This window comes from Bombina bombina, chromosome 12 (assembly GCF_027579735.1).
Source record: "Bombina bombina isolate aBomBom1 chromosome 12, aBomBom1.pri, whole genome shotgun sequence".
NCBI classification, from domain to species: domain Eukaryota; kingdom Metazoa; phylum Chordata; class Amphibia; order Anura; family Bombinatoridae; genus Bombina; species Bombina bombina.
Window position 1 is genome coordinate 124,336,136 of NC_069510.1, and position 15,906 is coordinate 124,352,041.

General features: G+C 39.1%; 1 protein-coding gene across 3 annotated transcripts in view; it reads left to right on the top strand.

Moving 5' to 3' along the window:
• Positions 1–15,906, top strand: part of CRAT (carnitine O-acetyltransferase) — a 67,534-nt gene that overhangs the window by 33,586 nt on the left and 18,042 nt on the right. For all 3 annotated transcript variants that reach the window (XM_053696117.1, XM_053696118.1, XM_053696119.1), the window contains 4 exons: positions 349–527; positions 604–704; positions 1,800–1,919; positions 6,188–6,310. In XM_053696117.1, coding sequence (XP_053552092.1) covers positions 349–527; positions 604–704; positions 1,800–1,919; positions 6,188–6,310 — 523 coding nt within the window. The remainder of the gene's footprint in view (positions 1–348; positions 528–603; positions 705–1,799; positions 1,920–6,187; positions 6,311–15,906) is intronic.

A 15,906-nucleotide genomic window follows, 5' to 3' on the forward strand; every position in this document is an offset into this window, starting at 1 on the left:
AGCAGGGCAAATAAGATAAACCTACTCAATGCATGTCATGGTTGTAACACTGGAGATACAAAACATTGCACATTGTGTTAACAAATTAGGTTTTAAACAGATTTTATTGTGTATGCAGACCTGTGCAGTCGCTTATATACACACACAAGTATACGTTATGTTCACTTGCTTAGGTAAATATCAATAGTTAATGCTTCTTTTTATCATGGTCTCTGGCTTGAGATAATTTGCTATAAGTTCCCAGTGCACTGATTTTGGGAAGATTGTCTTAGTCTCGTTAACTGGACTGATTCATTATCTATCTATCTCTCTCTCTCTCTCTCTCTCTCTCTCTCGCCCCCTCCCCAGATAAAACTAACAAAGAGTCTGTGCGTACAATCGAGAAGAGCATATTCACGGTTTGTCTGGATGCCCCAATACCAAGGGTCTCAGATGACCACTACAAGAGTGGTGTTGCTGCACAAATGCTGCACGGAGGCGGAAGTCGCTGGAACAGTGGGAATCGATGGTTTGACAAGACTCTGCAGGTAACGTAACCTGAGAACAGTAAGTCACAAGCTCACTGGAAGCATTAGACTCACGGATCATTTCTGCTCCCACCAGTTTATAGTTGCAGAAGACGGATCGTGTGGGCTGGTGTATGAACATGCTCCTGCCGAGGGCCCCCCGATTGTCGCATTACTGGATCACGTTGTGGAATACACGTACGGTTCTGTTTGTCACATTACTTAGACTAAAAACCTGTCCGTTTCCTAGTATATTAAAGGGATAGTAAAGTCAAACTGTCATGATTCAGATAGGGTATGTTATTTTAAACAACTTTCTAATTTACATTTATCATCAAATTTGCTTTGTTCTTCTTAATATTCTTAATATTATTATCAGGTATTTGTAGAGCGCCAACAGATTTCGCAGCGCTATTGAAAGCTAAACCTAGGTAGGCTCATATGCTAATTTCTAAGCCCTTGAAGGCAGTCTCCTATCTGAATGCAGTTGACAGTTTTTCACAGCTAGAGGGCTTTAGTTCATGTTTCATTTAAATAACGTGCTCATGCATGTGGAGTTATTTATGAGTCAGCACTGATTGGCTAAGATGCAAGTCTGTTAAAAGAACTGAGATAAAGGGTAGTCAGCAGAAGCTTGGATACAAGGTAATTACAGAGGTAAAAGGTATATTTCTATAACAGTGCTGGTTATGCACTGGAGAATGGGTAACAAAGGGATTAATCTATCTTTTAAAACAATAACATTTTTGGTGTTTACTATCCCTTTAAGTATGAGCAAGTCTGTAGACCAGGGGTCCTAACATATGGGGTCAGATTATTAAAGGCCAATAAGCCTCATGTTGATATTGGCTATAGAAGAGCTGAAATGGGCCGGTAAAGTCAAAATGAACCTTTCCTGATTCATCTAGAACAGCAATTTTATAACAGCTTTGTAATTTACTTTTATTATCAAAGATGTTTCATTCATTCTCCTTTGGAGTAAACTTAGGTACGCAGGTAAGAGCTTAGGAGCGTGCACGTAACTTTAGCAGTCTATGACAGCAGTATTTGTAACTGCTTATAGCCATGTAATGCAAATACTGCTGCCAGGGGGCTGAATACACGTGCACGCTCCTGAGCTCACCTAGGATTACCCTTTTAAAGGACATCAAAGCATGTGATTTTATTAACAAAGGACACCAAGAGAACTAAGCACATCTGATAATAGAAGTTAATCAGAAAGCTGTTTAAAATGTTATAGCTGCTCTATCCAGTCCATTTATAGCTATAATATGTTATAATATGTCTTTTCAGAAATAAGCCAGAGCTGATCCGATCACCAATGATCCCGTTGCCAATGCCGAAGAAACTGCGGTTTAACATCACTCCTGAAATCAAGAACGATATAGAGAAAGCTAAACAGAACCTCAACATGTGAGTCTTGTGCAGCTGATGGTGCGAGCATTGGGGCACATTCATAAATAAAAGCTCTCAGTCATCCGCTGGCCAGAGTTAGTAGCTACACATGCTGGTGGCACATCTACAGAATTGTATCTTAGCCCCTTTTTATTTTACTCATATTAATTTGTTTGTGGTACCTTTTAGCTCATAAACTAAGGGGGCACTAGATGCGTATAGAAGAGCGGCAGAGATACTGTTCATGTTGCATCGCTCACTGGTTATTAGGGATAACCTCACAGCTCTATTAGCAGACATTGACGCACTAGCGCAGAAAAAATAGGTTTATTTAGATCTAATAGTCTGGTAACGCATTTCACAAAATGCTCTTTTAGATGAAACAAAGGAAAATATTGGATTTGATGCCCATTAGAAGACACCTGATTGTGCAGGAAGAAGCGGTATGGCTAAAATCTCTCATATTAAACACCAAGGTCTTTTCAGAGTGGTTTCCCTACATAGACCCCATATTGCTCCCTACCGCATAGCGATGGGCTTGTCACCAGTAGAGTCCGGTCAACCATCATACGGTGCTCTCACAAACACAGCTCAAGAACTGTGGTAGTTCTCTGGTAACAGCAATTACTTTCAGTATAATCCTCTATATTTTAATGGCGGCAGTATCTAATCTTTTTATGTGCCGCAGCCTGCAGTGGTACCATAGACCTGTGTTTCTCAACCGTGGTCCTTGAGTACCCCCAACAGGCCAGGTTTGCATTATAGCTGAACTAGCACCCCAGACTTCTATTTATTTAAGCACATCCCAGTCCCCACATTTATTAACACTTAGTACTATCACCATTAGCACACAAGGGTCCTCTCAGTGCAACTGCTCCACCATTAAAAATATTCATTTTAGTAGACTTCAGCTACAGGTTCCTCCTCTTCAGTCCCGCACCATCCAGCCTTCCCTCATTTATATTACATTAATGGCAAGAACTCTGGTTAATAAGACTGACCAATAAGAAGAATAGATGTGTTAAATCTGCACATCCTCCGTTCTGATTCGTCAGTCTCATTAACCAACCAGATTTATCAGAAGTGATCTTGAACCCCATACTGAGGCGAGGGACTGAAGAGGAAAGGCCTGTTGCTTATGGAGAGGGAAGTGTATCCAGCCTGACTTTAGGGCAGGCTATTTTAATGGATATTACCTTGATGTTGTTTTTGTGGAGCATTTTTTTTTTATTATTTGTAGTAGAGAGCCAGACAAGTTACATTTATTGTACCCCCAGCACAGCCAGTCTGCATACGTACCAGCTAATCATTCTCTTTTAGGGCCAGATGATTAAAGCATCGTCATTATATCGCTCTTGTGAAGGTATCCGTATCGCAAATCAAAGTGAGTGTGAAATGTTCTAAAGGGATCGAATCATTGTTTGAAGATTGTCTCGCAAAAGAGGCGTTTTAGTACTCCTCACTGTGTGATATGAGGGTTCTGTGCTAGTAGCGGAGTGTTCCATACTGCAGTATCACCATGTGCAGTAAGGGGTTAATATAACGATCCCTTTAGACGGTGTGTAATGACAATAACAATTTACATGTGTGATATGAGGGTTCTGTGCCAATAGCGGATGTACCCTACTGCAGTATCACCGTGTGCAGTGAGGGGTTAATATAATGATCATTTAGACAATGTGTAATGACACTGTGGTAGCGGTATAGTCAGGCAATCACTAGGGTAGCGGTATAGTCAGGCGATCACTAGGGTAGCGGTATAGTCAGGCGATCACTGGGGTAGCGGTATAGTCAGGCGATCACTGGGGTAGCGGTATAGTCAGGCAATCACTAGGGTAGCGGTATAGTCAGGCGATCACTGGGGTAGCGGTATAGTCAGGCGATCACTGGGGTAGCGGTATAGTCAGGCGATCACTGGGGTAGCGGTATAGTCAGGCGATCACTGGGGTAGCGGTATAGTCAGGCAATCACTGGGGTAGCGGTATAGTCAGGCGATCACTGGGGTAGCGGTATAGTCAGGCGATCACTGGGGTAGCGGTATAGTCAGGCGATCACTGGGGTAGCGGTATAGTCAGGCGATCACTGGGGTAGCGGTATAGTCATGCGATCACTGGGGTAACAGTGAACACCTTGCAAGAAATAAAGTGCTTTTATTTCAGTACTTAACAATGGGGCCTCTCTAATCTATATGGGTCCCTATTTCACATGTGGCTACGCTTGATGACAATTAAGTCATTTAATAGCAGAGGTCACTGGGCTATTTTCAATAGTATTTACTAAAATCAAAGCAAAATTATACATGTGGTGTTTTTTTTTACAGTTTTGGCCGCAGCTTTCTCACATACCATGAAATATAAACATAATGTTTTTTTGTGAGTCTGCTGGGACTGCTGAAAAAACCCAATATATAATTTGTAGTGATGCACTGAAATGTAAATTCTGGACTGAAACCAAACCCGAAAATCCAGGATGCACTTGGCCAAAAATTGAAGCCAAAAATGTATTTATTTATTTTTTTCATATTATTTTCAAATATTTTTTTTTTTTTTTTTTGCATAATTAGACTATTCAATGAATGAATCTGAATTGGAAAAAACTTCAAGCCAATAAAATAACCAATAAAATATTGAAAGAAACACTAAAATTGTCCAAAAATATCCTTAAACAATAATATGCTACACAATAATTTTACCAAGAAAAAAAAACAGGCAAAAAAAAAAACGAAATAAAATTATGCCATTTTCGACCAAAATGTTTCTGCATCCCTACTTAAAAGAATATTAAATATCAATATACTGTATTATTCTGTATTTAGTTCTGTGTAACAGAATCCGTTTTAACAGGGTTTTTTTTTACCAATTATCTAAATAAAGTATAGCCCTAGAAAACTGTTATTATTATATGCAAAACAGTAAGTCAAGTAATGAGCTCAAACAGCAGCTCTAGACTAGCATCAAATTTGAAATATGCTACACAATAATTTTACCAAAAATAACAGGCAAAAAAACCCCGAAATAACCGAAAATGGCATTTTCGGCTGAAACGTTTCTGCGGCCGAAATTTCGGTGTATCCCTAATAATCTCACTCACTGAAATCTGACACTAAGGTTTAAATGTAGGTAGCAAAAAAGCTCAAAATTGTCTCAGCACTGGGTTATAAAAAAAAGGCTTAGAAGCGAAAAGCGTTAACTAAGTTTATTAAAATGAACGTGTTTTTAATTTTGGAGTGTTTTTTGTTTTCAGTAACAAGACTTATTGTACGGGATTTTAATTATCAGCAGAAATGAGTGAGCGCTACGTTTCCAGTTTACTGTATTGACCTATTACAGTAGTGGGTATATTACAGTAGTGGCCTATTGTAAACCAGAAAAGTGCTGCCCACTTTCTTCTGCAGGATATTAATATTCTGTATATGAAAACAAAAAAACACAGCAAAATTAAAAACCAGACATGGCCAAAATTTTGGGATTCGGTATTTGTTTCACAAACTAATGGCGAATCCTGAATTATCGCTCATGTGTATTATTAACAACATTTTATTTTAATAACAAATTTACCTAAAATACATAATGCACTATTTTACAGTTTTATTTATATAACCACTATCTCCCCAGCTCATATAGGTTTTTTTATTAACCATAACTTATACATAGCGAAGATATAGGAGTTCCATGGGTGTAACTTGTATAACGGAGCAATCTTTGCAGGTGCGTGCTGATGTTCTAAACAATACACACAAGCTTAGGTGACCATTTTCACACATACGTGTCTCACCACTGTCGTTGGCGAGATGAGCAATTTTATGTAGTCTACTCCATTTGCTGTGAAACTTCGCTTGCATATAGATTATGTGAACTATTCCAAAACGTAATCCATTCTCAGATTTACCAAACGCACATTATATATTGTGTAAACAGTTATTGAAAATATGCCCCCTCCACACTGCTGAGATTGGCGTTTATTAGCGACGTGCTTGGAATGTAAATTCGTATAGAAACCTATACTTTCCTATAGAAGCCACATCACCAATCGTCTGTACAGTGAGGGTAAGACCTGCTTTTTAGAACAATTCACCTGAGCTTTACGAGACTGAAATGAACATTCCTCAGCAGACAGATATTTGGGTCCTAAGTAATCAGAACAACTTTTAGTTTGAAAATAAGAGAGGACTGTGACTTGGCCACTAGGGGGCAGCCTGTTTTTAAATCCATATTCATTTTCTTTATTTTTTTACATGTAATTTTACTGTGCTTTTCAGCTTATGTTCTATCCCTTGTCTTTTCTAGTATGGTTCACGATCTGGACGTTAAAGTCTTTGTCTTCAGCGTGTTTGGAAAAAACTTTCCCAAGGTAGAGAAGCTAAGTCCAGATGCGTTTATACAGGTGGCTCTGCAGCTGGCGTATTATCGGTAAGTGTCACCGCTAAGCCCCTGTGTATTTGCTTTCATTCCAGAAGATCCATAGAGACCGAGGGAATACAAATATGACAGTGGCAGATTAAACAAGGGGTATAAAGAACAGCAGAACTGGTTTGCTCGGATAGTCTTGTTTGCATCTATCTCTAGTGTGGATCTAAACTTCGCCAGATCAGATGTAGTTTTTCTTGTTGACCCTCACAGCAGCTGTCATGGTGGAATTGCGAGTGGCGAGATGTCCCCCACTTTAAGTAATGGAGCTCGCTGGAAAGAGGCACTTTGCTCCATAAATTAAAACTAGCAGTGAACAGGGCGTGCACACAGGAAACAACTCGCACTCCAAAGCTCCTTAAAAACGAAGTTTATTTGAACATATTTAAAATCTAAGACAAGAGGAATATACAAACACAACTTGTTTCCTGTGTGGCTTTGCTGTTAGCGGTCAGTTCCGCTGCTATAGTCGGCACTCCATGTGACTACAAACATGACGTTTTGTCCTCTAATGTAGATCTGTTGTCACGATTCAATGTACTACTACTGGCGCACTTTACATAGTAAATCCTGTAGCTAAAATAAATCACATTACGTTGTTTTTTTTTTTACATATTGCCTTTTACAATCGCCTATATTTCATATTCATGTGAGATCTTTACAGAAGAAGTGACATGTACCTCTCAGCTGTCTAGTGATGAGTATAACAGTGACGGTACCTCTCAGCTGTCTAGTGATGAGTATAACAGTGACGGGTACCTCTCAGCTGTCTAGTGATGAGTATAACAGTGACGGGTACCTCTCAGCTGTCTAGTGATGAGTATAACGGTGACGGTACCTCTCAGCTGTCTAGTGATGAGTATAACGGTGACGGTACCTCTTGGCTGTCTAGTGATGAGTATAACGGTGACGGTACCTCTCAGCTGTCTAGTGATGAGTATAACAGTGACAGTACCTCTCAGCTGTCTAGTGATGAGTATAACGGTGACGGTACCTCTCAGCTGTCTAGTGATGAGTATAACGGTGACGGTACCTCTCAGCTGTCTAGTGATGAGTATAACAGTGACGGTACCTCTCAGCTGTCTAGTGATGAGTATAACAGTGACGGTACCTCTCAGTTGTCTAGTGATGAGTATGACGGTACCTCTCAGCTGTCTAGTGATGAGTATAACGGTGACGGTACCTCTCAGCTGTCTAGTGATGAGTATAACGGTAACGGTACCTCTTGGCTGTCTAGTGATGAGTATAACGGTGACGGTACCTCTCAGCTGTCTAGTGATGAGTATAACAGTGACGGTACCTCTCAGCTGTCTAGTGATGAGTATAACAGTGACGGTACCTCTCAGCTGTCTAGTGATGAGTATAACAGTGACGGTACCTCTCAGCTGTCTAGTGATGAGTATAACAGTGACGGTACCTCTCAGCTCTCTAGTGATGAGTATAACAGTGACGGTACCTCTCAGTTGTCTAGTGATGAGTATGACGGTACCTCTCAGCTGTCTAGTGATGAGTATAACGGTGACGGGTACCTCTCAGCTGTCTAGTGATGAGTATAACGGTGACGGGTACCTCTCAGCTGTCTAGTGATGAGTATAACGGTGACGGGTACCTCTCAGTAGGCTGTGAAGAGGTCCTTATCACCCCTCACCATAGAAATATGATCACATTAAATCCTTTATCTGAATAGTGAGCTCTTACAAACAAGGTGTTTGATATATCTGTCCCCTGACGATTTTAATAATGATCACCCGGTGGCAACCACTAGTCTGATGTTGTGCAGTTGGTGTCGGGGTTCATGGATCTTTGGTTCTTTAAACTAATAGAATTGCAGATACATGGGAGAACTGGGTCAGTTTACCTATGTGTTTATTTTCTTTGTTATGTTTGGACAGGGGCAGGAGAAAGAATATGTTGTAACAATGAGTTAAATCACCTATGAAATCAGACTAGTTCAATATTCTATCATTACTCATGCTTTGCATTAATTGCAAGACAATACAAAGTCAGTAATTTTTATTAAACACTAAATACATTTCATGCACCTCCCTCTAATCATGGGTGCTTCCATTTTGGAACCTAAGTTACACTTTAGGTATCTGACAGAGAGATACTGTACAAGTGCATACAGATCAGCACTGGAATGTAGTAAAGCTATAGCTCAGCATAATGGCACCCATGACTAGAGAGAATAACCTCAGTACACACCATAGAGTGTGTGTGATATTTTTAGGGAATGGTGACCCCTGTTATTAACCATGTACAGTATAGAAAATTATACCAAAAAAAACCACACTTTCTTTTTAATGACACGATGAGTCCACGGATCATCTTAATTACTAATGGGATATTCACCTCCTGGTTAGCAGGAGGCGGCAAAGAGCACCACAGCAGAGCTGTTAAATAGCTCCTCCCTTCCCTCCCACCCCAGTCATTCTCTTTGCCTACGTTAGTGATAGGAAGAGGTAAAGTGAGGCGTTAAATTAGATTCTTCAATCAAGGGTTTATTATTTTTAAAGTAGTGCAAGATTGTGCTGCTTTGTCCTAGGGCGTAGTCCATATCAGTCTCTTCAGTAGAGCTTTGGTGGCTTTAAAGCAATGGGAACTGGTGGAACATAATTCTCACTGCGCCTCCCATGTATTTCATGCTGCCCTATATCCTATAGTTTGAGGTAAAAATTACTCAGCATTTTATTTCTCCACAGGTCAATGTGAGGGAGAGGACCTCTCAAGCCTGTGAGCTGCCTTGCTGTCAGGCAGAAGTATGAGGCAAGTGCTACTTTTATTTTTCTGGGGCAGACAGTCAAACTCAGAAAAAAGTGAGCACATTTTAACATACTAATACACAACATAAAGGGCACAGGATAAAAGGGGCACTTTATTGTTGGTGGGACATTGTAAACTCTCCTAGACTGGAGAGGACTTTGGACAGCGTTAGATTGCAGGCACTGGGGCTGGAGAAACGCTAAAAACATATGGCTCAGGTGTTTGTTTGTTTTCTCTCAAGGGGTTAACATTTCTATGAAACGACCGGGAATTTTTTTTTACTCATGGCAACGCCCACGATGGGCGGATTACACTGAGTTGCACGCCACTTCTCTGCGCCTCAGTCTGGGACACATTCCGATGAGAATTTGTCAGTGTTTGCCTAGGAGCGCATGGTCCGTGCAAAGCATGTGTTCCTAGGACCGGACAGTGACGATATTCCTCTTCTGCAGAAAACGGATCGTCTGCTGATTATTGGGGGAGATTAACTCCGGTTGTCAGTCAGGTAGGCACCTCAGCATAGTAGCTGAGGTGTAGAGGTGTATTATTGTATATTTCTAATTTGAACAGGCCTTCAGTAAAAAAGTTACCGTTTAAATTTAAAGATACAGTAAAGTTTTTTTACTGTAAATTTTTTTTATTTAAATTTAAGATTTTTATTTCATATTCTGTCAATTGTGAACCAGTATGGACCAAGGGGCTTTGCAAGATGTTACTTGCTCCTTGTGTTTTGATGCCTTGATGCCAATGTGGAACCACCAATCCCTTCCTGTTCCTCATGTATTGAGAGGACTTTAAATTATAGGGAGAAAAATTTTTCTGAGCCAATTTCTTCTAAAGCGGATGTTGTCCAAGAGTCTAATGATGAAGTTCAATATTTGCCGCAGCTTTCTCCTTAAGCGCCCCAAATTTTGCCGCCCTCCACAAGCAGTGCCCTGCGCTTCCTCTCTAGCTCCCGCTGGAGTTACTTTAAGGGACATTGCGTCTCATGTTTTCTACAATTTCTGATGCGTTGTCTGCTTTTCCAATGGAAAGCGCAAACGGAAAATCAGACATTCAGAAAGCGAGATTTCTGACGCAATTGTTGCGATTTTGGAGGTCCCCTCCCAGAAGCCTGAGGAGGAGGAGGATACCGTTGTAGCATCTGAAGGTGAAATTTCAGATTCGGAAAGTGTAATTCCTCTTGCTGATACTGAGGTTGTATCTTTTAGGTTTAAGCTAGAACACCTCCGTCTGTTACTTAAGGAGGTTTTAGCTTATTTGGACGACAGCGACTCCATGGTAGTTGTTGTTCCTAAGAAGTCCAGTAAGCTGAACAAATATTTTGAGGTTCTTTCCTCGACAGACAGAGATCATTGCTAAGGAGTGGGAGAGACCGGATATTCCTTTTTCTCCATCTCCTATTTTTAAAAAGATGTTTCCCATAGCCGACTATCAAGGAGGCTTGGCAAACAGTACCCAAGGTGGAAGGGGCCATTTCCACCTTAGCTAAGAGAACTACTATTTCCATAGATGATAGTTGTGCCTTCAAAGATCCTATGGACAAGAAATTAGAGGGTTTACTGAAAAAGATGTATGTACACCAGGGCCTGCAATGGCAGCCAGCTGTCTGCATTGCTACCGTCACTAGTGTGGCTGCATATTGGTTCGATGCGCTGTCTGATGCTATCAGGACAGAAACTTCTTTGGATGAAATCCAAGATAGGATAAAAGCTCTTAAGTTAGCTAATTCCTTTATTATGGATGCTTCCCTTCAAGTTATCAAACTAAGAGTAAAGATTTCGGGTTTCTCTATTCTAGCCCACAGAGCCTTACGGTTAAAACCTTGGTCTGCGGATGTGTCCTCTAAGTCTAAGCTTCTAGCTATTCCTTGCAAGGGGAAGACCTTGTTTGGTACAAAACCAATTTAACTACTAAGTTTGCAGATAGTCTGCAGACTAGTAATTGACACAGCTGCGCTATTCGAAAATAGCTAAATGTGTGCAGTACCAATAAAGGGATAATAACTTGCTAAGTTAAAATTAACTGTTATTTATAAATATCTCTAAAAAAAAAGTTCATATGAAATAGCAATTTTATAAACATAAATTCATAGCATAAAAACACATGAAACCACAATGAATCACAATAATTCACAATAAATCACAATTAACCAAATGCTATAGCAATAAAAGCATAAAAAACCATAAAAAAAAAAAATCACAGCCAGTCTGTACAACGCCTTCCAAGCAATCACGGAGGGTACTCTTGTCAATACGCTAGAGCTCCAGGAGGCTCTCACGCTGTCAGAACGTTGCAGCTACGGAAGCCTAAGGTGGACACAGTACAAAGCAACGCGTTTCGGCTTTACAAAAGCCTTTCTCAAGCTGAATACTGACATGTCTATTTGCCTTCTATTTGTACGGTCTTCTTAAAGGAATAGTGCCGTATTTAATTCACACTTGTGCATATGTATATTCTAACCACAAACTTGTACAGCACTAAAGGAAGAAAGGTTTTTCATATGTATGTGTATATATATATATATATATATATATATATATATATATATATATATATATACATACAGTTAAAAATAGCTTTTTCTAAGCACATTGATAAATAGATATGTTATTTAAAAAGAGAAAACTTCATCTTAGTATATTGCTAAAAAAACATAATACATTGTACATATAAAATTTCATAAGTAATAAAAAGAATGAAGGGGGGCGGAGCTAGCTGCCAGATCAAGCAGACGTGTTTTGAGGAGCTCCTGAGGCTAGATAGCAAATAATTGATTTAATCAAAGTCTAACTTACAAGTTAGTATATATTAACATAGTACTTGAGATTCTTACTATAGAGTCTTCTATCAAGAATGGATTAATGAACCTTTACGAAGATTAGGGCAGCTATGTCTCCTGAATGAAGCAGTACCGAGTAGTAACTACCTTTAATGTTTAAAGCTGGTCAGCGGATCCCCTCCCCACCTCTCCCGGTCTCTTGATCACACAAGATTGACGGACTGGAGCGGTGTTGTCGCAGGGGAGACCATAAGCACCTGTGAAACGGTGAGGACACAGAATAATTTTTATTTTCTTGCTACTGGATGCGGGCAACCAAGATGGCGACAACCGCGTGGGAAGTGAAAATTCTGGGGCTCCTAGGTGCTCATTTTCGTGAACTAAAGCAACTGATCGCTACAACCTTTGATTCTATTTCTACAAGGAGATCGCACAGTTACCAGTTTGAGAAGCGGCGAGCCGCATGTGACAGGATTACAACCGATACTATGGAGCTGGGAGCTGGAGTGTGCGGGGATACAGCACTTACTGTAATGGTGGATGCAGGACCTGTTACACATCGTGCTAAAGGCTCTACAACTGTGAAAGATGAGGTAACGTCTAGACCTCAAAAAGAGGGTTTTCAGAAAAATACACAACTAGTTCCTGCATTTCATGACGCCAGCCTGGCCTGGCTCTATTATTCACATGCCACACTTCATACCGGGGGCCCCTACAGACTATCCCAGAGACAGGTACTGTACCCGCGCAAAGACATGGGAGGCTTCAGAATACTTCTTCAGCTCTGTCTGAATAACGGGGTCTCCTACCTTACAGCCCTGGGAGGGCAGCTTTTCTTACTTGTAGCTCCTGCTGACATTGTCCATGGAGATAACCTCTACAACCTTTGTGAAGTGGGAACCCAGAGAACAGGGGTCGGTTAAAAGTCCCCATACTTGGCCATAGTTCAATTCACGGCTAAAATATGAACATACTAGCGCAATTGAACTGCAAACTAATGCAATGCCTAACATCTTTTCTCTTGTTTCCATTCAGTATTATATTATCTTATTTTGTGTTTGTTCTATGCTTTATTAAATTTAACCTTAGGAAATGTTATTTTATTACTGCCTTATGTAGAGTTTATAGACATATATATCGAGAGCAATTTTGAGACTGAGTGTTAGGATTTGTCTAGCTGAGTAGTATGCAGTCTTGAATAATACTAATATAGGTGTCACGTAACTAAGACACTGGTACACGGAGAGTCAGCATAAGAACTCTAAAGCCTTATCAGAAATGGATTTCTGAAATATACTATTATTGTTCTCTATCCATACAAATCTATTGTTAGGTTAGTAACTGGCTATATGATTACCGAGCCATCTTGTCTCCTATGCCATACAATTGGTGGGGCTGTCAATTCTACCCAAACTTCCTGCTGTGATAATTGTTAAACATCCGTTTGCTGAGGTTCCTTGAAACTAGATAGAGGATCATGCGTATCCTTTTTAAGAGGGAGAATATTTGAACCTTTTACACTGTCTGATGGTGCTGTGACACTATTAGTACAAGTACCCTAAACTAGGTGAAATACCCCTTTAACTATATCATCTGGGTCATTCCATTTTTTCATTGAATGGAACCCCATTGTGACTACTGTAGATTTGTTAGAAGAAGGGTCTGATATTTATGAAGTGGGACCTTTAATGTTAATTTAGCTCGCTGTTTTACCGATATAATGACTTCAGTGATGCTGATAAACCTTTTTATGTATCTGTCCGGTCTGGGGGTTTGAGGGGGCCCCTAGCAGGGACATCTATATGTTATCATTATATTTTGATGTATCATCATTTCATTATTATCCGAGACTATTCCCACATAACTTGCTCCTCCTTCTGGGCCAGTGGCCAGGGCCCTGAGGGAGATCCTACAAAGGTAGTCTAACCCAGGAACACGTAAACCTAGACACAATTAATTTAGGTCTTTATTATACAGCAAGAGGTAGCGATGTTGAAGGCATTAAATTTCATTAACACAAGCATCCTACTTCGAAGTCGACTGACATACTATTAGTGAGATAACTTATTCCGACAAGATATTTGTAGGCTTAACCTACTCAGTCTAGTGATGACGTGTAGCAACGCCCCGTATTGTTCATGAAGGTGTCCCAGTTTTATGTAATCCACAATAGTCTAAGGTTTATTATATTACAAAGGAGGGTATGAGAGATATGCTATGCCCTGAACAAGCACTGCTCACCCACTACCCTTACAATGTGTTATACTCAATCATTTGTATGGTACTTGCATCAGGCGTCCTGTACCAGCTCACCACGCCCCCCCCCTGCCCCCCATTTCTATAGAACCCACACCAGGGTTCAAACTAGGCGAACTACTTTCGCCGCAAATCTAACCATCCCAAAACAATACTAGTTTCCCTACTGGCTAGTTTTAACTTGTTTATTACCCGAGCAGGGAAATAGGACTTCATATCATCTTTATTTGCATGCTTCAAGGGAATTTTCTGTTTACGTAGTACCTTTTTCAGTATGTGTATTTACTTCGGACCTGCATGTCTGAATTTCTTGTGTATACCTTTCAGACCAGGGGTCCTGCGTGTCCCCAATTGTTACTTTTATTCTTCAAATCAAATAAAAAATTAAAAAAAATAAATAAATAAATAAATAAAAAGAATGAAATCAGATACAATGTTTGGGATAAAATATATTAGCATATAAATACTGACCTAAAATTATCTAAAAGTATTGATTATAAAAGGAGTCTTATATTTAATATAATCTATATATTTAATATTGAAATTTTAAAAGAACAATAATCTGTCAGCAATTTTTTATTAATCCCTAAAACTAAAAATCGATTGATAATATCTTCAAATCATATATTTAGAATAAATAGTGTAAATAGAAATAAAAAATGATTTCATAAAATCAATAACCTACTACTCTCTAAAAGAATTATATTTTTGATCTTTTACTATTTAGTAATTCTAATAAATTCTGAAGATAAAAGTTAAAATTTAGAAATTAGAGGACATTTTAACTTTTATCTTCAGAATTTATTAGAATTACTAAATGGTAAAGGATCAAAAATATAATTCTTTTAGAGAGTAGTAGGTTATTGATTTTATGAAATAATTTTTTATTTCTATTTACACTATTCTAAATATACAATTTGAAGATATTATCAATCGATTTTTAGTTTTAGGGATTAATAAAAAATTGCTGATAGATTATTGTTCTTTTAAAATTTCAATATTAAATATATAGATTATATTAACTATAACTATAATATATAGATTATATTAACTTTTAAGAAGACCGTACAAATAGAAGGCAAATAGACATGTCAGTATTCAGCTTGAGAAAGGCTTTTGTAAAGCCGAAACGCGTTGCTTTGTACTGTGTCCACCTTAGGCTTCCGTAGCTGCAACGTTCTGACAGCGTGAGAGCCTCCTGGAGCTCTAGCGTATTGACAGAGTACCCTCCGTGATTGCTTGGAAGGCTTTGTACAGACTGGCGGTGATTTGGAAGCAGCATCGAAGACGGATCATTGGCATCTGGTGTAAGTAAAAAAAAGTGCACCTTTGCCATATTTACTTTCCTGCTTGTAAAAGGATTTTCCATCCTTCTTCTCGTCCATTACAGCTTTGCATGGCATTTTACCACTAACCAATACGCTAACCGAATCATCAGCTCATTTGCTTTTGGAGACATAACTCACACTGTTATCCTGCCTAAAAGACTTTTTTATTAACTTTAAGACAAAAAGACTTATCTCACACTGTGAAAGACGCCATCTTAGTGGAGTACCAGTGTCTTTCAACAAACGATCCATTTATTGTAATTTTTTATGGTTTTTTTATGCTTTTATTGCTATAGCATTTGGTTTATTGTGTTGTATTGTGATTCATTGTGGTTTCATGTGTTTTTATGCTATGAATTTATGTTTATAAAATTGCTATTTCATATGAACTTTTTTTAGAGATATTTATAAATAACAGTTAATTTTAACTTAGCAAGTTATTATCCCTTTATTGGTACTGCACACATTTA